The sequence below is a fragment of the Nerophis ophidion genome, linkage group LG22, assembly GCF_033978795.1.
Source record: "Nerophis ophidion isolate RoL-2023_Sa linkage group LG22, RoL_Noph_v1.0, whole genome shotgun sequence".
Classification (NCBI taxonomy): Eukaryota; Metazoa; Chordata; class Actinopteri; order Syngnathiformes; family Syngnathidae; genus Nerophis; species Nerophis ophidion.
In genome coordinates, this window is record NC_084632.1 from 9,677,167 (window position 1) to 9,702,571 (window position 25,405).

General features: G+C 39.1%; 1 protein-coding gene across 1 annotated transcript in view; it reads right to left on the reverse strand.

The window, feature by feature from the left end:
- The window catches only part of hdgfl2 (HDGF like 2), a 45,087-nt gene that overhangs the window by 11,326 nt on the left and 8,356 nt on the right, over window positions 1-25,405 (reverse strand). Inside the window, 10 exon segments of the mRNA XM_061883218.1 lie at window positions 10,904-11,005; window positions 11,081-11,127; window positions 11,130-11,150; window positions 12,468-12,535; window positions 12,617-12,735; window positions 12,813-13,104; window positions 13,658-13,757; window positions 15,094-15,280; window positions 20,414-20,485; window positions 20,563-20,682. Of these exon segments, the coding sequence (XP_061739202.1) occupies window positions 10,904-11,005; window positions 11,081-11,127; window positions 11,130-11,150; window positions 12,468-12,535; window positions 12,617-12,735; window positions 12,813-13,104; window positions 13,658-13,757; window positions 15,094-15,280; window positions 20,414-20,485; window positions 20,563-20,682 (1,128 nt within the window).

The following is a 25,405-nucleotide window of genomic DNA, read 5'->3' on the forward strand; positions in this document are numbered from 1 at the left end:
TCAAGTCATGGTCCATACAGTGTGAGCGTCAAGTCATCAAATCATGGTCCATACAGTGTGAGTGTCAGAGGTGTCATCAAGTCATGGTCCATACAGTGTGAGCGTCAGAGGTGTCATCAAGTCATGGTCCATACAGTGTGAGCGTCAGAGGTGTCATCAAGTCATGGTCCATACAGTGTGAGCGTCAAATCATCAAGTCATGGTCCATACAGTGTGAGTGTCAGAGGTGTCATCAAGTCATGGTCCATACAGTGTGAGCGTCAAGTCATGGTCCATACAGTGTGACTGTCAGAGGTGTCATCAAGTCATGGTCCATACAGTGTGACTGTCAGAGGTGTCATCAAGTCATGGTCCATACAGTGTGAGCGTCAAGTCATTAAGTCATCAAGTCATGGTCCATACAGTGTGAGCGTCAAGTCATCAAGTCATGGTCCATACAGTGTGAGCGTCAAAGGTGTCATCAAGTCATGGTCCAGACAGTGTGAGCGTCAAGTCATCAAGTCATGGTCCATACAGTGTGAGCGTCAAGTCATCAAGTCATGGTCCATACAGTGTGAGCGTCAAGTCATCAAGTCATGGTCCATACAGTGTGAGCGTCAGAGGTGTCATCAAGTCATGGTCCATACAGTTTGAGCGTCAAGTCATTAAGTCATCAAGTCATGGTCCATACAGTGTGAGCGTCAAGTCATCATGTCATGGTCCATACAGTGTGACTGTCAGAGGTGTCATCAAGTCATGGTCAATACAGTGTGAGCGTCTAGTCATCAAGTCATGGTCCATACAGTGAGCGTCTAGTCATCAAGTCATGGTCCATACAGTGTGAGCATCAAGTCATCAAGTCATGGTCCATACAGTGTGAGCGTCTAGTCATCAAGTCATGGTCCATACAGTCTGAGCGTCAAGTCATCAAGTCATGGTCCATTCAGTGTGAGCGTCTAGTCATCAAGTCATGGTCCATACAGTCTGAGCGTCAAGTCATCAAGTCATGGTCCATACAGTGTGAGTGTCAGAGGTGTCATCAAGTCATGGTCCATACAGTGTGAGCGTCAAGTCATCAAGTCATGGTCCATACAGTGTGACTGTCAGAGCTGTCATCAAGTCATGGTCCATACAGTGTGAGCGTCAAGTCATTAAGTCATCAAGTCATGGTCCATACAGTGTGAGCGTCAAGTCATCAAGTCATGGTCCATACAGTGTGAGCGTCAAGTCATCATGTCATGGTCCATACAGTGTGAATGTCAGAGGTGTCATCAAGTCATGGTCCATACAGTGTGACTGTCAGAGGTGTCATCAAGTCATGGTCCATACAGTGTGAGCGTCAAGTCATCAAGTCATGGTCCATACAGTGTGAGCGTCTAAGGTGTCATCAAGTCATGGTCCATACAGTGTGACTGTCAGAGGTGTCATCAAGTCATGGTCCATACAGTGTGACTGTCAGAGGTGTCATCAAGTCATGGTCCATACAGTGTGAGCGTCAAGTCATCAAGTCATGGTCCATACAGTGTGAGCGTCTAAGGTGTCATCAAGTCATGGTCCAGACAGTGTGAGCGTCAAGTCATCAAGTCATGGTCCATACAGTGTGAGCGTCAAGTCATCAAGTCATGGTCCAGACAGTGTGAGTGTCAGAGGTGTCATCAAGTGTTGGTCCATACAGTGTGAGCGTCAAGTCATCAAGTCATGGTCCATACAGTGTGAGCGTCAGAGGTGTCATCAAGTCATGGTCCATACAGTGTGAGCGTCAAGTCATTAAGTCATCAAGTCATGGTCCATACAGTGTGAGCGTCAAGTCATCATGTCATGGTCCATACAGTGTGACTGTCAGAGGTGTCATCAAGTCATGGTCCATACAGTGTGAGCGTCAAGTCATCAAGTCATGGTCCATACAGTGTGAGCGTCAAAGGTGTCATCAAGTCATGGTCCAGACAGTGTGAGCGTCAAGTCATTAAGTCATCAAGTCATGGTCCATACAGTGTGAGCGTCAAGTCATCATGTCATGGTCCATACAGTGTGAGTGTCAGAGGTGTCATCAAGTCATGGTCCATACAGTGTGACTGTCAGAGGTGTCATCAAGTCATGGTCCATACAGTGTGAGCGTCAAGTCATCAAGACATGGTCCATACAGTGTGAGCGTCAAAGGTGTCATCAAGTCATGGTCCAGACAGTGTGAGCGTCAAGTCATCAAGTCATGGTCCATACAGTGTGAGCGTCAAGTCATCAAGTCATGGTCCATACAGTGTGAGCGTCAAGTCATCAAGTCATGGTCCATACAGTGTGAGCGTCAAGTCATCAAGTCATGGTCCATACAGTGTGAGCGTCAAGTCATCAAGTCATGGTCCATACAGTGTGAGCGTCAAGTCATCAAGTCATGGTCCATACAGTGTGAGCGTCAAGTCATCAAGTCATGGTCCATACAGTGTGAGCGTCAAGTCATCAAGTCATGGTCCATACAGTGTGAGCGTCAAGTCATCAAGTCATGGTCCATACAGTGTGAGCGTCAGAGGTGTCATCAAGTCATGGTCCATACAGTGTGAGCGTCAAGTCATCAAGTCATGGTCCATACAGTGTGAGCGTCAAGTCATCAAGTCATGGTCCATACAGTGTGAGTGTCAGAGGTGTCATCAAGTCATGGTCCATACAGTGTGAGCGTCAGAGGTGTCATCAAGTCATGGTCCATACAGTGTGACTGTCAGAGGTGTCATCAAGTCATGGTCCATACAGTGTGAGCGTCAAGTCATCAAGTCATGGTCCATACAGTGTGAGCGTCAAAGGTGTCATCAAGTCATGGTCCATACAGTGTGAGCGTCAAGTCATCAAGTCATGGTCCATACAGTGTGAGCGTCAAGTCATCAAGTCATGGTCCATACAGTGTGAGCGTCAAAGGTGTCATCAAGTCATGGTCCAGACAGTGTGAGCGTCAAGTCATCAAGTCATGGTCCATACACTGTGAGTGTCAAGTCATCAAGTCATGGTCCATACAGTGTGAGCGTCAGAGGTGTCATCAAGTCATGGTCCATACAGTGTGAGCGTCAAGTCATTAAGTCATCAAGTCATGGTCCATACAGTGTGAGCGTCAAGTCATCATGTCATGGTCCATACAGTGTGACTGTCAGAGGTGTCATCAAGTCATGGTCCATACAGTGTGAGCGTCAAGTCATCAAGTCATGGTCCATACAGTGTGAGCGTCAAAGGTGTCATCAAGTCATGGTCCATACAGTGTGAGTGTCAGAGGTGTCATCAAGTCATGGTCCATACAGTGTGAGCGTCAAGTCATCAAGACATGGTCCATACAGTGTGAGCGTCAAAGGTGTCATCAAGTCATGGTCCAGACAGTGTGAGCGTCAAGTCATCAAGTCATGGTCCATACAGTGTGAGCGTCAAGTCATCAAGTCATGGTCCATACAGTGTGAGCGTCAAGTCATCAAGTCATGGTCCATACAGTGTGAGCGTCAAGTCATCAAGTCATGGTCCATACAGTGTGAGCGTCAAGTCATCAAGTCATGGTCCATACAGTGTGAGCGTCAAGTCATCAAGTCATGGTCCATACAGTGTGAGCGTCAAGTCATCAAGTCATGGTCCATACAGTGTGAGCGTCAGAGGTGTCATCAAGTCATGGTCCATACAGTGTGAGCGTCAAGTCATCAAGTCATGGTCCATACAGTGTGAGCGTCAAGTCATCAAGTCATGGTCCATACAGTGTGAGTGTCAGAGGTGTCATCAAGTCATGGTCCATACAGTGTGAGCGTCAGAGGTGTCATCAAGTCATGGTCCATACAGTGTGAGCGTCAGAGGTGTCATCAAGTCATGGTCCATACAGTGTGAGCGTCAAGTCATCAAGTCATGGTCCATACAGTATGAGCGTCAAGTCATCAAGTCATGGTCCATACAGTGTGACTGTCAGAGGTGTCATCAAGTCATGGTCCATACAGTGTGAGCGTCAGAGGTGTCATCAAGTCATGGTCCATACAGTGTGAGCGTCAAGTCATCAAGTCATGGTCCATACAGTGTGAGCGTCAAGTCATCAAGTCATGGTCCATACAGTATGAGCGTCAAGTCATCAAGTCATGGTCCATACAGTGTGACTGTCAGAGGTGTCATCAAGTCATTGTCCATACAGTGTGACTGTCAGAGGTGTCACTTTGTCATGTCAGAGTTGTAAGCCACCGCGTACTTGCCATATTTTACAAATTAGAATGCATAAAAGAAGAAAAACATATGTGTTCTTGTACACATTAGGATTGTGAATGATGGGCAAAAATCCCCTTTTTAGCAGGTTCCAGTGTAATGATGCTGTCAATAAAACCTTTTGATGGGGACAGTTTAATATTTCCATTAGTTATATAGAAAACCTGCATCAGTGGAACAGATTGGTATAAAAAGTATACTTCATGCTAAAACCAAGCCCCTTGGATACCTTTTTAACACACCTTTTTAACTTTTTTAACATGCTGAATATGTATGTGTTCAACACAGTGGATACCTTTTTAACGCACCTTTTTAACTTTTTTAACATGCTGAATATGTATGTGATCAACAAAGTGGATACCTTTTCAACACACCTTTTTAACTTTTTTAACATGCTGAATATGTATGTGTTCAACACAGTGGATATATTTATAACTTTTTTAACATGCTGAACAAAAGGGAATGAGCGGTAGAAAATGGATGGATGGATGGATGGAACATGCTGAATATGTATGTGTTCAACACAGTGGATACCTTTTTAACACGTCTTTTTAACTTTTTTAACATGCTGAATATGTATGTGTTCAACACAGTGGATACCTTTTTAACACATATTTTTAACTTTTTTAACATGCTGAATATGTATGTGTTCAACACAATGGATACATTTTTAACACATCTTTTTAACTTTTTTAACATGCTGAATATGTATGTTCAACACAGTGGATGCCTTTTTAACACATCTTTTTAACTTTTTTAACATGCTGAATATGTATGTGTTCAACACAGTGGATACCTTTTTAAGACATCTTTTTAACATGCTGAATATGCATGTGTTCAACACAGTGGATACCTTTTTAACACATCTTTTTAACTTTTTTAACATGCTGAATATGTATGTGTTCAACACAGTGGATACCTTTTTAAGACATCTTTTTAACATGCTGAATATGCATGTGTTCAACACAGTGGATACCTTTTTAACACATCTTTTTAACTTTTTTAACATGCTGAATATGTATGTGTTCAACACAGTGGATACCTTTTTAACACATCTTTTTAACTTTTTTAACATGCTGAATATGTATGTGTTCAAAACAATGGATACATTTTTAACACATCTTTTTAACTTTTTTAACATGCTGAATATGTATGTTCAACACAGTGGATGCCTTTTTAACACATCTTTTTAACTTTTTTAACATGCTGAATATGTATGTGTTCAACACAGTGGATACCTTTTTAAGACATCTTTTTAACATGCTGAATATGCATGTGTTCAACACAGTGGATACCTTTTTAACACATCTTTTTAACTTTTTTGACATGCTGAATATGTATGTGTTTAACACATCTTTTTAACTTTTTTAACATGCTGAATATGTATGTGTTCAACACAGTGGATACCTTTTTAACACATCTTTTTAACTTTTTTGACATGCTGAATATGTATGTGTTTAACACATCTTTTTAACTTTTTTAACATGCTGAATATGTATGTGTTCAACACAGAGGATACCTTTTTAACACAACTTTTAAACTTTTTTAACATGCTGAATATGTATGTGTTCAACACAGTGGATACCTTTTTAACACACCTTTTTAACTTTTTTAACATGCTGACTATGTATGTGTTCAACAGAGTGGATACCTTTTTAACACACCTTTTTAACTTTTTTAATATGCTGAATATGTATGTAATCAACACAGTGGATACCTTTTTAACACACCTTTTTAAGTTTTTTAACATGCTGAATATGTATGTGTTCAACACAGTGGATACCTTTTTAACACATCTTTTTAACTTTTTTAACATGCTGAATATGTATGTGTTCAACACAGAGGATACCTTTTCAACACACCTTTTTAACTTTTTTAACATGCTGAATATGTATGTGATCAACAAAGTGGATACCTTTTCAACACACCTTTTTAACTTTTTTAACATGCTGAATATGTATGTGTTTAATACAGTGGATACCTTTTTAACGCACCTTTTTAACTTTTTTAACATGCTGAATATGTATGTAATCAACACAGTGGATACCTTTTTAACACACCTTTTTAACTTTTTTAACATGCTGAATATGTATGTGTTCAACACAGTGGATACCTTTTTAACACGTCTTTTTAACTTTTTTAACATGCTGAATATGTATGTGTTCAACACAGTGGATACCTTTTTAACACATCTTTTTAACTTTTTTAACATGCTGAATATGTATGTGTTCAACACAGTGGATACATTTTTAACACATCTTTTTAACTTTTTTAACATGCTGAATATGTATGTTCAACACAGTGGATGCCTTTTTAACACATCTTTTTAACTTTTTTAACATGCTGAATATGTATGTGTTCAACACAGTGGATACCTTTTTAACACATCTTTTTAACTTTTTTGACATGCTGAATATGTATGTGTTTAACACAGTGGATACCTTTTTAACACATCTTTTTAACTTTTTTAACATGCTGAATATGTATGTGTTCAACACATAGGATACCTTTTTAACACAACTTTTAAACTTTTTTAAAATGCTGAATATGTATGTGTTCAACACAGTGGATACCTTTTCAACACACCTTTTTAACTTTTTTAACATGCTGAATATGTATGTGATCAACAAAGTGGATACCTTTTCAACTTTTTTAACATGCTGAATATGTATGTGTTTAACACAGTGGATACATTTTTAACGCACCTTTTTAACTTTTTTAACATGCTGAATATGTATGTGTTCAACACAGTGGATGCCCTTTTAACACATCTTTTTAACTTTTTGAACATGCTGAATATGTATGTGTTCAACACAGTGGATACCTTTTTAACACATCTTTTTAACTTTTTTGACATGCTGAATATGTATGTGTTTAACACAGTGGATACCTTTTTAACACATCTTTTTAACTTTTTTAACATGCTGAATATGTATGTGTTCAACACATAGGATACCTTTTTAACACAACTTTTAAACTTTTTTAACATGCTGAATATGTATGTGTTCAACACAGTGGATACCTTTTTAACACACCTTTTTAACTTTTTTAACATGCTGACTATGTATGTGTTCAACAGAGTGGATACCTTTTTAACACACCTTTTAACTTTTTTAATATGCTGAATATGTATGTAATCAACACAGTGGATACCTTTTTAACACACCTTTTTAAGTTTTTGAACATGCTGAATATGTATGTGTTCAACACAGTGGATACCTTTTTAACACATCTTTTTAACTTTTTTAACATGCTGAATATGTATGTGTTCAACACAGAGGATACCTTTTCAACACACCTTTTTAACTTTTTTAACATGCTGAATATGTATGTGATCAACAAAGTGGATACCTTTTCAACACACCTTTTTAACTTTTTTAACATGCTGAATATGTATGTGTTTAACACAGTGGATACCTTTTTAACGCACCTTTTTAACTTTTTTAACATGCTGAATATGTATGTAATCAACACAGTGGATACCTTTTTAACACACCTTTTTAACTTTTTTAACATGCTGAATATGTATGTGTTCAACACAGTGAATACCTTTTTAACACACCTTTTTAACTTTTTTAACATGCTGAATATGTATGTGTTCAACACAGAGGAGACCTTTTCAACACACCTTTTTAACTTTTTTTAACATGCTGAATATGTATGTGATCAACAAAGTGGATACCTTTTCAACACACCTTTTTAACTTTTTTAACATGCTGAATATGTATGTGTTTAACACAGTGGATACCTTTTTAACGCACCTTTTTAACTTTTTTAACATGCTGAATATGTATGTAATCAACACAGTGGATACCTTTTTAACACACCTTTTTAACTTTTTTAACATGCTGAATATGTATGTGTTCAACACAGAGGATACCTTTTCAACACACCTTTTTAACTTTTTTAACATGGTGAATATGTATGTGATCAACAAAGTGGATACCTTTTCAACACACCTTTTTAACTTTTTTAACATGCTGAATATGTATGTGTTTAACACAGTGGATACCTTTTTAACGCACCTTTTTAACTTTTTTAACATGCTGAATATGTATGTAATCAACACAGTGGATACCTTTTTAACACACCTTTTTAACTTTTTTAACATGCTGAATATGTATGTAATCAACACAGTGGATACCTTTTTAACACACCTTTTTAACTTTTTTAACATGCTGAATATGTATGTGTTCAACACAGTGGATACCTTTTTAACACACCTTTTTAACTTATTTAACATGCTGAATATGTATGTAATCAACACAGTGGATACCTTTTTAACACACCTTTTTAACTTTTTTAACATGCTGAATATGTATGTTCAACACAGTGGATACCTTTTTAACACATCTTTTTAACTTTTTTAACATGCTGAATATGCATGTGTTCAACACAGTGGATACCTTTTTAACACACCTTTTTAACTTTTTTAACATGCTGAATATGTATGTTCAACACAGTGGATACCTTTTTAACACACCTTTTTAACTTTTTTAACATGCTGAATATGCATGTGTTCAACACAGTGGATACCTTTTTAACACATCTTTTTAACTTTTTTAGCATGGTGAATATGCATGTGTTCAACACAGTGGATACCTTTTCAACACACCTTTTTAACCTTTTTAACATGCTTAATATGTATGTGTTCAACACAGTGGATACCTTTTTAACACATCTTTTTAACATGCTGAATATCTTTGTGTTCAACACAGTGGATAACTTTTTAACGCACCTTTTTAAGTTTTTTAACATGCTGAATATGTTTGTCTTCAACACAGTGGATACCTTTTTAACACATCTTTTTAACTTTTTGAACATGCTGAATATGTTTGTCTTCAACACAGTGGATACCCTTTTAACACATCTTTTTAACTTTTTTAACATGGTGAATATGTATGTGTTCAACACAGTGGATACCTTTTCAACACACCTTTTTAACTTTTTGAACATGCTGAATATGCATGTGTTCAACACAGTGGATACCTTTTTAACAAAACTTTTTAACACATCTTTTTAACTTTTTTAACATGCTGAATACGTATGTGTTCAACACAGTGGATACCTTTTTAACACACCTTTTTAACCTTTTTAACATGCTGAATATGTAGGTGTTCAACACAGTGGATACCTTTTTAACACATCTTTATAACTTTTTTAACATGGTGAATATGTATGTGTTCAACACAGTGGATACCTTTTTAACACACCTTTTTAACTTTTTTAACATGCTGAATATGTATGTGTTCAACACAGTGGATACCTTTTCAACACATCTTTTTAACTTTTTTAACATGCTGAATATGCATGTGTTCAACACAGTGGATACCTTTTTAATACATCTTTTTAACTTTTTTAACATGCTGAATATGTATGTTCAACACAGTGGATGCCTATTTAACACATCTTTTTAACTTTTTTGACATGCTGAATATGTATGTGTTCAACACAGTGGATACCTTTTTAACACATCTTTTTAACTATTTTAACATGCTGAATATGTATGTTCAACACAGTGGATACCTTTTTAGCACACCTTTTTAACATGCTGAATATGTATGTGTTCAACACAGGAGATACCTTTTTAGCACACCTTTTTAACTTTTTTGACATGCTGAATATGCATGTGTTCAACACAGTGGATACCTTTTTAACACACCTTTTTAACTTTTTTAACATGCTGAATATGCATGTGTTCAACACAGTGGATACATTTTTAACACATCTTTTTAACTTTTTGAACATGCTGAATATGTATGTGTTCAACACAGTGGATACCTTTTCAACACACCTTTTTAACTTTTTTAACATGCTGAATATGTATGTGATCAACAAAGTGGATACCTTTTCAACTTTTTTAACATGCTGAATATGTATGTGTTTAACACAGTGGATACATTTTTAACGCACCTTTTTAACTTTTTTAACATGCTGAATATGTATGTGTTCAACACAGTGGATGCCCTTTTAACACATCTTTTTAACTTTTTGAACATGCTGAATATGTATGTGTTCAACACAGTGGATACCTTTTTAACACATCTTTTTAACTTTTTTAACATGCTGAATATGTATGTGTTCAACACAGAGGATACCTTTTTAACACACCTTTTTAACTTTTTTAACATGCTGAATATGTACGTGTTCAACACAGTGGATACATTTTTAACACATCTTTTTAACTTTTTTAACATGAAGTGAAGTGAAGTGAATTATATTTATATAGCGCTTTTCTCTAGTGACTCAAAGCGCTTTACATAGTGAAACCCAATATCTAAGTTACATTCAAACCAGTGTGGGTGGCACTGGGAGCAGGTGGGTAAAGTGTCTTGCCCAAGGACACAACATGCTGAATATGTATGTGTTCAACATAGTGGATACCTTTTTAACACACCTTTTTAACCTTTGAAACATGCTGAATATGTATGTGTTCAACACAGTGGATACCTTTTTAACACATCTTTTTAACTTTTTTAACATGCTGAATATGCATGTGTTCAACACAGTGGATACCTTTTCAACACACCTTTTTAACCTTTTGAACATGCTGAATATGTATGTGTTCAACACAGTGGATACATTTTTAACACACCTTTTTAAAATGCTGAATATGTATGTGTTCAACACAGTGGATACCTTTTTAACACACCTTTTTAACACACCTTTTTAACATGCTGAATATGTATGTTTCAGTGTTGAAGCCAGTGGGAGGAGCTACCTTTTTAAGCGTGGCGATGAGATCGGCGTTCTTGTGCAGGATCTGGCCGGTGACAGGCAACACTTCAAGCTCCTCCAGGGCTTGGAGACACTTGTCAATGTCCTGCAGGTTCACAAGGCATCAGAGGCCATGCAGCATTGATTACAGGCTGACGTGATTGTGTGAGACCAAACTTACGGGGTTGTCCACTTTCAGTGCAAACTTAATATCTGTGTGGAGTTTTGAAGTTTCTCCTCTGGCGACGCTTCTGAAATGAGGAACAGTCAAATCAACTTGGACACTTTTCATTGTACTTCGTGAGGACGAGGAACTCAGTACATTCAATGTGTTTTCTTAATTTTCAGGACTATTTACATTGTAGATTGTCACATCAAAACTATGACACCTGTGAAGTGAAAACCCTTTCAGGTGACTACCTGTTGAAGCTCACGGAGAGAATGCCAAGAGTGAGCAAAGGGTGGCTATTTTGAAGAAACTGCAATGTACTCAGTGGTTAGAGTGACCGCCCTGAGATGGGTAGGTTGTGAGTTAAAACCCCGGCCGAGTCATACCCAAGACTATAAAAATGGGAGCCATTACCTCCCTGCTTGACGCTCAGCATCAAGGCTTGGAATTGGGGGTTTAATCACCAAAAATTATTTCCGGGCGTGGCCACCACTGCTGCTCATTGCTCCCCTCACCTCCAGGGGATGATCAAGGGTGATGGGTCAAAATGCAAAGAATAATTTTGCCAATGTGACAATCATTGGTACTTTAACTTTTTACGTTAGCATTAAGCTAGTGGCATTAAACCCAACCTTCATCCTGTATAATTACATTGCTTATTTTCAGTTTATTCCAAATTGTAGAGTCAATTCAAGGTGATTTCAACAATTCATGTACAATATATGTACTTTCCGTAGTGTGCATACTTTTACAGCGGCTTATTTGTGGGGAACATCAAAACACCTGAAGTCATTTTTTTTCATCTCTAATTCAAAGGACTGTTTACATATTTAGCGAACTAAATTCCAACATTCATGAAGGGCAGAATAACAGATTTGTTTTTAAATATATGTAAAACATTTGTTTAGCCTTATAAAAAAATATATATATGCATCATTGCCAATCAAACAACTCATGACATCATAAACATGTGATTTCATAGCCACACATAAGGTGGCAACCTGGGGGAAACCCTGAATAGGACACCCCAACTATATCTACTTTTGAGATGAATAGTTAATTGACTATTCTACCTTCAAGGTGCTCAAAGCGCTTTGACACTATTTCCACATTCACACACTGATGGCAGGAGCTGCCATGCAAGGCCCTAACCAGGACCCATCAGGAGCAAGGGTGAAGTGTCTTGCTCAAGGACACAATGAAAGTGACCAGGTGGGTAGAAGGTGGGGATCGAACCAGGAACCCTCAGGTTGCTGGCACGGCCACTCTCCCAAATTCACCACGCCGTCCCCAATTTGTTTTGAACATCTCAAATTGAGCCACTGAATTCCTAAGATTAGTAAACAATATTACCAAACTTGTGAAGTTTAAGTCAATGTCCAAACGGGAAAGGACATACCTTTTTTCTTCTCTACTTTCTTGGGCGGAGCCCTCTCTGATTTATGTTTGGGTTTTTCCGGCTTGGACCTCCAGAGAGAGAGAGCAAGAAACTTTTAGGCCTCCACTTTTATGACGTGTGTGGCGCCGGTCATGTGACGGTGAGCTCACCTGGTTCTGGATCTTTCATCCGAGTGTTTGGCCTTCTTCTCTTTCAGCACTTTCTCCTTCCGCTCCTTCTTTATTCTGCCTTTGTTTTGGTTGTCGGACTTCTTGGCTGGTTTCTTCACCTTTACCAACAAGGACAAGTGCAAGACTAAACTTGTTGCGATCTGTGAGGTTTAAAAAAAAACAAAAAAACAAGTACCTCAGCTGGCGGTGGAGAGTCTGAGTCCGAGGGCGCCGGGATGGGTGGCGGAGGAGGTTTCTTGGACCTCTTCAACGGGTGATCGTCGACGCCTTCTTCCGAGCTGCTGCTGTCACTGTCGCTGGCCTTCTTCACCTCTTTTTCTCTTTTCCGCTTCTCCTCCTCCTCCTTCTCCCGCTCCCGTAGCCTCCGCAGCTCCTCCGCTTCTTCCTTTTTCCGCCGCTCCTCCAGCTCCCTCCTGCGTTCCTCGTCTCGTTTCTTCCACTCGCTGATGCGGTCAGGCTCGCTGTCGCTGTGGGGACAAGCCACAAGAATGGAGACACAGTCTCACTTTCAAAGTGTCGATTTTAACCATTGGAATAATTTCTATAGTTTGAAAACATGCAGCGGGCCACATTAAATTATTTTTTGTTTTGTATTAAGGCAAGGTAGCCGTGACCTGTAGCATGACTTCAAACTTGACACCTCATTGGCAGGTCCTGAGACAGGATCCATTGGTTCCGGCCTCAATTTACCCAAAGTGAGTGTTGCTTGATGAAGCAGCGAATTTTTCAACACTGAATTTTTAGTCACTGAATGAAATTGTTTTTGATACAACACATTTTTGAACACTGATTTTTTACAGTGAATATTTATTTTTTTACACTGAATTATTTATGTAGTGAATCTGTATACACTGATTTTTTTTGTCCAATGACATATTCAGCATAATTTGATAAAAAAATAAAATAAAATCAGTTGACAAAATTCAAACACAAACAATTAAGTTTAATAAATTCAGTGTCAAAAAAAAGCTTCAGTAACAAAGACACCAATTAAATTCTGTAGCGGGGCAGCAGGCTCACCTGTCGCTGTCTGACGATGATGACGAGGCTGCCGCCACCACCGCACGTTTTGGAGGCACAGCTTTGGGTTTTCTTGACCGAGGCTTGGGTGCAGGTTTCTCTGTGGAAGGAAAGACGGTCGTGTGAAAATATAATGAGGAGATAAACCAAATCAATTAGGGGTGTGGGGAAAAATCGATTCGAATACGTTGTGCGATTCAGAATCAATTCTCATTTAAAAAAAAAAAAAAAAGAATTTTTTTAATCAATCCAACAAACTACTACACAGCAATACCATAACAATCCAATCCAATTCCAAAACCAAACCCGACCCAGCAACACTCAGAACTGCAATAAACAGTTGAGGAGACACAAACACGACACAGAACAAACCAAAAGTAGTGAAACAAAAATTAATATTATCAACAACAGTATCAATATTAGTTATAATCTCAGCATAGAAGTGATTAAAAGTCCCTCATTGACATTATCATTAGACATTTATAAAAATAAAAAAAATAGAACAATAGTGTCACAGTGGCTTACACTTGCATCGCATCTCATAAGCTTGACAACACACTGTGTCCAATATTTTCACAAAGATAAAATAAGTCAGATTTTTGGTTCGTTTAATAGTTAAAACAAATTTACATTATTGCAATCAGTAGATAAAACATTGTCCATTACAATTATAAAAGCTTATTTTTTTTTTTTTTTTTTTTTTTAATCTACTACTCTGCTTGCATGTCAGCAGACTGGGGTAGATCCTGCTGAAATCCTATGTATTGAATGATACAGGTTTTGAATCGGAAAAATATCGTTTTTGAATCAAGAATCGAATCAAATCGAAAACAATTGATATACTATCTAATCGTGACCCCAAGAATCGATATTGAATCGAATCGTGGGACACCCAAAGATTCGCAGCCCTAACTAAATATATTGCAACACTGATACTCATATTGCATCACACTTATACTCATTCATGACTTCAACTCTATAAGATCTAACTTTATTAAATGTACAAAGACATATTCCTCTCAAAGATGTCAAACCCCACACTGATCTCTCTGAATCCGAGATTGGACTATCCGGTGTAGCCTCCTCTCCAGAACAACTGAATAGACCTTACCTGGAAGGCTGAGGAGTGGGATCCCACGATATTTGGAACACACCCTCCGGTTCCCCTTCTTAAAGAGAGGAACCACCACCCCGGTCTACGCAATTTTGCAAAGTCATGCCAATGAAGACAGTCCCTCAGCATCCAGAGCTTTAAGGAACTCCGGGCGGATCTCATCCACAGAGGAACTTTTTAACTACCTCAGCCCCAAAAATAGGAAAAGACCACCAAAGATTCTCCAGGCACTGTTTCCTCACAGAACGACGTGTTGGTTGGATTGAGGAGGTCTTCGAAGTATTCCGTTCACAACACCGCAGTCGCAATCTTTCAAACTCACCTGCCGCTTTTTTCCGTGCCTGGGGAGCTTTGCGGGGAGGGGGGTCTGATTCCGAGTCGGACTTGGAACCTGACTGTGACTCAGAACCAGACACGGCCGGTCGAGGTTTCTCGTCCTCCGAGTCGCTGTCAGCTGCTTTTTTCTCCGAGGCAGATCCTGAGTCTGAATCTGAGTTGGATGAATCTTTCTGCATCGTGACAAAAGAAAACACAAAAAACTTGTTTTCGTAATGTCTGCTTTTCAAAAAAACTCCAATGATTGTTCTGCCATTCTTCATGGGAGGTCCCAGGAGCACAGTTGACAAATTCCCTTTGAATGGCAATAATACATATTTATTTATAAATTAATTGCAGTTCAAAAGTATATATACTAAATATACGATATATAAATGACATGTAAAGATATATTAATAAATTCATTGCAATTAAAAGGTATACATATTACATTTAAAATGTATAAACTATAAATATACAAACCCCGTTTCCGTATGATTTGGGAAATTGTGTTAGATGTAAATATAAACGGAATACAATTATTTGATAAATCCTTTTAAACCTTTTAAAAGTTGAATGCAGTACAAAGACAACATATTTGATGTTCAAACTCAAACTTTACTTTTTTTTGCAAATAATAATTAACTTAGAATTTCATGGCTGCAACACGTGCCAAAGTAGTTGGGAAAGGGCATGTTCACCACTGTGTTACATCACCTTTTCTTTTTAACAACACTCAATAAACGTTTGAGAACTGAGGAAACTAATTGTTGAAGCTTAGAAAGTGGAATTCTTTCCCATTCTTGTTTTATGTAGAGCTTCAGTTCTTCAACAGTCTGGGGTCTCCGCTTTCGTATTTCACGCTTCATAATGCGCCACACATTTTCGATGGGAGACAGGTCTGGACTGCAGGCGGGCCAGGTAAATACCCGCACTCTTTTTTTACGAAGCCACGCTGTAACACTTGTCTTGCTGAAATAAGCAGGGGCGTCCATGATAACGTTGCTTGGATGACAACATATGTTGCTCCAAAACCTGTATGAACTTTTCAGCATTAATGGTGCCTTCACAGACGTGTAAGTTACCCATGCCTTGGGCACTAATACACCCCCATACCATCACAGATAGAATAGAATAGAATAGAGTTTTATTGTCATTATTGCAATGAACAGGTTCAAAGAACAACGAAATTGGAGCAGCTCCTCCTAAGGTGCATATACAATATGGTAGTATAAATTAAAAAAAATAAATAAAATAAAAAATAAATTAAAAAAAAAAGATAGAGATGACAGATGTATACATAAAACATTGTATGCTGTCTTTTCAACTTTGCGCCTATAACAATCCAAATGTTTATTTTCCTCTTTGTTCTGGAGGACACCACATCCTCTGTTTCCAAATATAATTTGAAATGTGGACTCATCAGACCACAGAACACCTTTCCACTTTACATCAGTCTATCTTAGGTGAGCTCGGGCCCAGCCAAGCCGGTGGCATTTCAGGATATTGTTGATAAATGGGTTTGGCTTTGCATAGTAGAGTTTTAACTTGCACTGACAGTGGTTTTATGAAGTATTCTTGAGCCCATGTGGTGATTTCCTTTACACACGGATGTCGGTTTTTGATGCAGTACCGTCTGAGGGATCAAAAGTCCGTAATATCATCGCTTACATGCAGTGATTTCTCCAGATTCTCTGAACTTTTTGATGATTTTATAGACCGTACATGGTAAAATCCATAAATTCTTTGCAATAGCTCGTTGAGAAATGTTGTTCGAAAACTGTTTGACAATTTGCTTACAAAGTGGTGACCCTCACCCCATCCTTGTTTGTGAATTACTTAGCATTTCATGGAAGCTGCTTTTATACCTAATCATGGCACCCACCTGTTCCTAATTAGCCTGCACACCTGTGGGATGTTCCAAATAAGTGTTTGCTGAGCATTCCTCAACATTATCAGTATTTATTCCCACCTTTCCCAACTTCTTTGTCACGTGTTGCTGGCATCAAATTCTAAAGTTAATGATTATTTGCAAAAAAAAAAAAAAGTTTATCAGTTTGAACATCAAATATGTTGTCTTTGTAGCATATTCAACTGAATATGGGTTGAAAATGATTTGCAAATCATTGTATTCCATTTATATTTACATCTAACAAATTCTCCCAACTCATATGGTAAATTAACAGAGGGATTCCTAATAAAAACATCCTGATGAATAGAAAGCATGAAAATATTCCATCCAGTCAATAAGATGGCACGCTCGCTCAATCCACAATACATTCATGCACGTAATAGTCAGTTAATTCATGCAACACGCTAGGACCAGGTTAGTGGAGCCAGCACGTCCTGGCTGGTAAGTGTCGCTGGGGGACAATCAAGTGTCAGCCGTCATGTCAACGACAGAGCAGCAATATTTACAAATGACATGTTCATTGTTTGTTAGGGCTGCTCAAAAAATCGATTCACGTCCAGATCATGATTTTTATTCATTTTGATTGTAAATTGATTCCCTAATTTTTGAGAATTAATTTTAAAAATAAGAGAAAAAAGGGTTGTAAAAAATATTTTTAAGAAAAAAAAATGAAGATGAAAAACATCAAATGACCTAATATTGTTATTATTACCCTATTATTAGCATTGCTACTGATGATTGTATTTATTTTTGCTTTCACTTTCTTTAATGATGTATTTAAAAAGGATTGTATTTGTATGAAGGGATGGGTACTTTTTTGGCACCGACCAAAACCTGCCGGTCCTAGCGGGCACCTCAAATCACCTCAAATCCAACAGTGCCATGTTGCGCTGCGTGGCTAGCGAGTGGTTGCGGGCTCTTAGCACTTGGTGATCACTTCAGCAGCACTGAGAGTGGACTTGGCCAAAGTACCTCTTGCCATTTTCAAAAAACGCTCCAACGTAAGTTGAGTAAGGCTGCACTATTTCAAAAACATGCTAGCTTGATGCTAATATTGTTGGCTTTGCTATTGACAAACAATTGGGCAGGCATAACTCGGTTGGTAAAGTGGCCGTGCTAGCAACTTGAGGGTTCCAGGTTCGATTCCCCGCTTCCGCCATCCGAGTCACTGCTGCAGGACACTTGACCAACCTGCTCCCAGTGCCACCCAAACTGCTTTAAATGGAACTTACGCACTGGGTTCCACTATGTAAAGCCCTTTGAGTCACAAGAGAAAAGCGCTATATAAATGCAATTTTACATGGTGCTTTTAACACCTCCAAATTTGTTGATAAAAACTTCAAATCAACATTTACAATCAAACAGCTGGTGTGTAATAAGTAAATCCTTACAGTATTAACACTTTTAGGGCACAACAATAGACTAGCCAAGGAAAACTATACACTGTTGCTACATTATCTTTTATTACTTTGATGACCAGTCTGTGATTTAGTCTGTGATTTTTGGACGTAACATTTTTAGGCCAGCAGTGCACCTGCCGGTGGTCAGCCCAAAAATCAAATGGCATTGAAGGGTGCCTAAAGATTCCCTCCTGCAGGGGCGTCGCCAGACATATTTCACTGGGGCACGTGCCCCACTGTTGATCTGCAGTGCCCCACTAAAAATTTCCCCAATAAAAAAAAACGCTTCAGAGTTTTAAATCTACATAACATAGACAACAGCGCATATACTACTTAGTATGGTAATTGATTGCTACTGTATTTACTCCACGAAACAGTGAGCACATGGCTACTTAATATGGTAATTTATTCAAGTGTGGATCGAGACTTCGGTTGAGAGAGAGAGGGGGGGGGGGGGGGATTCGAATCACTGCGTGAGGTGGGTGACGTTAGCCAACAACAATTTGTTAATTACAATATTTTGATTTTGATTTGACTCAAACTGTAACTCCTAGATGGATTTAAGCAAGTTATTCGCCCGCAGCAGAGAAGAAGCGAGGAATGAGAGATGTAAGTGAAGTCCTAGCTAGCTAGGCAACATCATTGTCTTCAGTTGATGCTAAGTTAGCTAACTTTCTTCCTTGTATCAAGACAAAGATATTCATTTGCTGTACGAGCTGTCGGGGGAATTTCCAATGAACAAGAAACTCAATGTTGGTTATTGTCTGCTGGTTCTGGATCAATGATGATTTGGAGTTAGCATGTGTGAGTTGAGTGCTTCTCAAATGATTTATCTTCAGGAAGAAAAACATTTTTCCATATCATAAAGTCGTGAGCCAATTTTTAAATCATTCAAGTTTATTTCACAGAAAAATAGCACAGTAGACTTGTTAATCGGTGCGACGTTGACTAAAATAATCTTGTTTTGTCACCAGAAAAATGGCTACAGCTAAAGCATCTGGTTTTATTTCCAGAAAAAATAGTAACATTTCTGTATTTGTTTTCAGAAAGATGGCTGAAAATATCGGGTTTTGTTGCCCCATTTAGATTTTTTTTAAATATATTTCCATGTCTGTCCTGAGTCCTCCTCCAACTCGTTAGTCGGTTTGCCTTTTGCTAAAATACTCACATATAGTCACCAGAAAAAAGGCTGAAAATATCTGGTTTTGTTGCCACAATTTTATTTTTTTCTCCCTAAACTTTTTTTTTTTCATGCACACATCTGACTGCGACTCACTGAAAATGACACACAATCCACTTTTATGTCACGACCCAGCAGTTGGGAACCACTGGTCAACTGTATAACAGTTACTGTAATATTTTCATGTCTGTCCAGAGTGATTGACCACTTTGCAAAAATGAAAACGAAACGTTACAGTTTACTTCTCAGAAAATGATTCCCTGAACAGACACACGACAGTTGTTCATTTATTCAACTACTGTGGCTTTATTTTTTTGTGTATATTTTATAGTTTTGTGTATCTGAAGTAGGATTAGCCACATTGTCATAAATGGAAATTAAATAATATAAAGAACCCAGAGATGTAGGGGTGCTTTATTTTTGTTTTACTTTTGTAGATGTTAAATTTGCAGATGATTACTGCAATATATATTTCAAAAAGATTCATTGCTCTTCCTTTTTGCTTTTACCAGTAGCAGTTTAGAAGTCTGGAGTAAAAAAGTGCACAAGTAGGTCAAATGCCTTAGTTAATTTCAGGTGGTTAATCAAAGATCCATACAACATAATCTGATATGATTCCATAGTTTAAAGCACTATTTATGTATTTTTTATGATAAATAAGTGCTAAAAATGTTTTTGCTTGCGCGCTTTGCACGCTCACATGAATTATTTGTGCCCCAGGTGTGCCCCAGTACAGTATTAGGTCTAGTGACGCCCCTGCCCTCCTGTAATGTTTGTATGAACCGAGAAGGTCATTTTTTTGTGCAGCCCCAACGTAAACGTGCGAATCATTTACCTTTTTCTTTGTTCTGCCTGCTGCCTTCTTTCCGGCTCGCCCTGTTGCTGTTTTCTTCTCGGGAGTAAAATCCTGGTGCAGAAAACACACATGAAACAATTAGTGCGTTCATCGGACCTTAGCGGGGTCGTACCAGTGACGTTTCCCACCTGGTCACTGTTCTTGCCCGATTCCGACTCTGAAGGCGTGGCTTCTGACTCGGACGGGCTTCCGCTCTCCGCGTCTCTGTCGCTTGACGAGCGCCGAGTTTTTTTCGGGGGAGGAGGACGCTGCAAGACAGCACAGAAGCCTTAAATGCGAGGTACCGTGCGGACCCAAATATACCAAAAGAAAAGCCCGACTTAGACGGCTCGTCTTATAATCGTATTCTAGAGATGCATACGTGCCAACCAGGAGGTGCGCCAGACGATTTAAAGTTTTCCTCCCACCATTCACACGTGACAACAGGGGAAAGAGTCTCAAATGTCATTGAAGGCCTACTGAAACCCACTACTACCGACCACGCAGTCTTTATATATCAATGATGAAATATTAACATTGCAAAACATGCCAATACGGCCGGTTTAGTTTACTAAATTACAATTTTAAATTTCCCGCGGAGTGTCATGTTGAAAAACGTTGCGGAATGATGACGCGTGTTTGTGACGTTATTGGTTGGAGGGGACATATTAGCCCAGCACCACCTACGGCTAAATGTCGTCTCTTTTCATCGCATAATTACACAGTAATTTGGACATCTGTGTTGCTGAATCCTTTGCAATTTGTTCAATTAATAATGGAGATTATAAATAAGAATGCTGTTGGTGGAAAGCGGTGGATTGCAGCTGCCTTTAGCACCTAGACACGGCCGGTGTTTCTTTGTTTTTCTTGTGAAGCTTTAACACAGAGCGGTCAAGCGAACATGTTTCTCTACGTCAACCAGCAAGTTTTTGGATGGGAAAATTGTCGGCTCTTACCGGAGACTTCAGTGGATTATGGGACCTTCTCCTGTAGCTGTCAAAAAGGCAGCTGTGATCTTGGCTCCTCATTGGCGTTCACCTCAGCCATCCGACTTTCAGGTATGACTTTACTCATCTAATCTCACTAAAATACTATGAACACAATAAGCAGATAAGGGATTTTCCAGAATTATCTTAGTAAATGTGTCTAATTACATCTGAAACGCTACAACGGCCGCCTCCCGGAGCCGTCGCTTTTTCTTTTATCTTTTTTTTTTTTTTTTAGTGCCTCACTAACTTTTCTCATCCACGAATCTTTCATCCTCGCTCAAATTAATGGGGAAATTGTCGCTTTCTCAGTCCGAATGGCTCCTGCTGCTGGAGGCTATGATTATAAACAATGTGAGGAGCCCTCACACCGGTGACGTCACGCGCACATCGTCTGCTACTTCCGTTTAAGGCAAGGCTTTTTTATCAGCAACCAAAAGTTGCGAACTTTATCGTCAATGTTCTCTACTAAATCCTTCCAGCAAAAATATGGCAATATCGCAAAATGATCAAGTATGACACATAGAATGGACCTGCTATCCCCGTTTAAATAAGAAAATTTAATTTCAGTAGGCCTTTAAATACCAACAAAGAAGGAGTTATGATTTGGAATAGTTATGAAAAGTGGTACTTAAAAAATTGAAAACTTGCTTTTTTAATTTTTTATAAATTGTTGTTACAAGCAAGTGGAACAGAATATTAATTGAAATACTTCATTAGATGAAATAAAATGTAAGTAAGTAGATATATATAACGATAGATACTTAAGTGATATCGATAAAACTTTCCATAATTTTTTTTTTTCGTCGTCAGATTAAACCAAATTTTGCAAAGTTGCATGGACAAAGGCACCCGCTTTCTGGTAACCGAGCAAAGCAGGAGGTGATCCTTGATCAGTGGGCGGGACATGCTTACAGCCAATCAGGTAACAGTATCATCTATCACGTTTGGTTGCGCCATCTTGTTGACTCTTTGAGTGAGAAGAGAACGTAAACATGAGTGTTGCAGAGAGTGTAGACATTTTTAAAAAAAAACAGGAAGAGGGAGTCCGGAGAACAAAGGCCTTGTCAGATATTAAAAAAAAAATTGGGGGGAGGAATTAATGACAACGAGAGTAATTTTCATTTTAAAATTATTTAAAAAAACAACTTTTCTCAAGCAGGGCAAACGGGCTGGTGCCTGAGCAGAGGTTATTACCATCTACTTCACAATGCTGAATGTCCTTCATACCGACAGCCATCAGACTGTATAATGCATATGTTCCTTGACTGCACTTAAATGTAGAATATATGTAGAATATATTTATACTATTTATATATTATACATATAACATATGTTGTATATTATTTATTATTATTATTGTCTATTGTGAGCAAACTGTGGTGCTGAATTTCCCCCAGGGACCAATAAAGTACTTTCTGTTCTATTCTATTCTATTCTATTCTATTCTAAACACATATTGTATCTGCTGATGTGCTTCTGTTATAGTAGTGCAAAAAAAAAAAAAAGGCCGACACAGATGTACGTCAAAATACCAAATAACGGCGCCGATAATTGGCCTGGCTGATAATTGGTCGATCTCTTAATAAAAAAGCAACGTTGAAATGTTGACGATAATAACAAAGCTGCAGGCAGGATACTTTTTTTCTTCAAAATACTCTATACATTGTTTTGGTTTCGAAAGTGGAAACTACCAAGACGTTTGTTGGATATTTTGATTGCAGTTATGAGTAGAAAATGTTGCTGTATTTTCAGAACTACAGAACGCACCGGGATAAAAGCTGCACCCACTTCATTTTCAGGGGAAAATTAGTTTTCCCATATAGCCGCAGATATATACCTTGTGAAATTAGTTGTTTACACAAAGATTGTGTCAATGTTTGTTTACATACCTTATTTATTTCCAAACGGTACTTGTAACACGGACGGCAGTAAAACGTCTGTTTAAGCAAAACAGAAGTCATGGCCATGGACCAACTAGCTGCGGAAGCTAGCTCTCCATTCAGCTGAACAGACTTAACTGCAGGGCAACGTTTTGGGGAATTTACTAAGGAATTGGTGAAACTGAAACAATACAAAAAGAATGCAAGAAAAATAATACTAACGCTGACACTCGTAAACGTATTAGCATATTAGCTAATGCTAATGACGCTGGCTTCATTAAATTACGGTAGCACGTACAAATACGCATGAAGACACACACATGGGACGGTTTAGTAAGTAAGGATTGTTTCAGTTATGCATAAAACGCAAAACACCTTGCTTGGAGTAATGAATGAAGAATGTTTTCGAGTAAAATTGCTATGGACGACATAATATGGAACGGCACTTCTACTTCCGGTTCAAAGCTATAAACCTGGGGTCGGCAACCCGCGGCTCCGGAGCCGCATGCGGCTCTTTGTTAACTCTGATGCGGCTCAGCTGCACAATCGCCGACCCCCAAGATTGTTGCGGGGAAATTCTGGAATTCAATGCCTCTCCCGGACATCCCCCGGAGTCAAAGTTCTCCAATTTTCACTCGGACTACAATATTAGGGGCGTGCCGTGATGATAATTCTCTTAACGTCCTCTTGAAAGTCATCGCGCCCGCCATTCACGGAATGCTATTTGCGTCCTCTTGAACGTCATCGAGCCCGCCATTTGTGGAATGCTATTTGCGTGCCGACCGGACACATGTATTTCGCTGTTTCTATCGGCACATGTATGAGATTGCGAGGCATACTCGGTGACAAAGAGTACACAGACGGTTGTGATATAAAAAACTTTAACACTCCTACTAATATGCGCCACATTGTGAACCCACCAAAAAGAAGAATGACAAACACATTTTGGGAGAAAATCCTCACAGTAACACAACATAAACGCAACACAACAAATACCCAGAATCCTTTGCATCCATGAGACATCCTGACTATGTTATACACCCCGAGAGCACCACCCCCAACCCCTGCGTGGTTGAGGTGGGAGGGGTTTGGTGCTCGCGGGGTGTATAACATAGTCAGGAAGTGTCACCCAAAATCCTTTGCATCCATGACACTTCCTGACTGTGTTATACACCCCGCGAGTACCAAACCTCCCCACCCCCTCACGGCGTGGTTGAGGTGGGAGGGGGTTGGTGTTTGCGGGGTGTATAACATAGTCAGGAAGTGTCATGGATGCAAAGGATTCTGGGTGACACCTCCTGACTATGTTGTACACCCCGCGAGCACCAACCCCCTCCCACCTCAACCACGCCGTGAGGGGGTGGGGAGGTTTGGTACTCGCGGGGTGTATAACATAGGGACGGCGTGGCGCAGTGGGAGAGTGGCCGTGCGCAACCGAGGGTCCCTGGTTCAAATCCCACCTAGTACCAACCTCGTCACGTCCGTTGTGTCCTGAGCAAGACACTTCACCCTTGCTCCTGATGGGTGCTGGTTGGCGCCTTGCATGGCAGCTCCCTCCATCAGTGTGTGAATGTGTGTGGGAATGGGTAAATGTGGAAGTAGTGTCAAAGCGCTTTGAGTACCTTGAAGGTAGAAAAGCGCTATACAAGTACAACCCATTTATAACATAGTCAGGAAGGGTCATGGATGCAAAGTCTTCTGGATATTTGTTGTGTTGCGTTTATGTTGTGTTACTGTGAGAATTTTCTCCCGAAATGTGTTTGTCATTCTTCTTTTGTGTGGGTTCACAATGTGGCGCATATTAGTAGGAGTGTTAAAGTTGTTTATATCACAACCGTCAGTGTACTCTGTGTCACCTAGTATGCCTTCCAGTCGTGTGTGTGCATCTGCGGAAGCCTCTCACAACATGTTGCTGGACTGGCAAGCAGTTTGTACATGTTGTAGAAGGTGTTTAAGGCAATGGCTTCATAGCATGCCTTTATTCTTGTCATCTGGGTGACCACCAGCAGATATTGGCGAGAATAGTTGCGGCTCTCATTGCGTTCCTCATTTCGTGAAACGGGTCGAAATGGCTCTTTGAGTGGTAAAGATTGCCGACCCCTGCTCTAAATAGAAGAGCATTG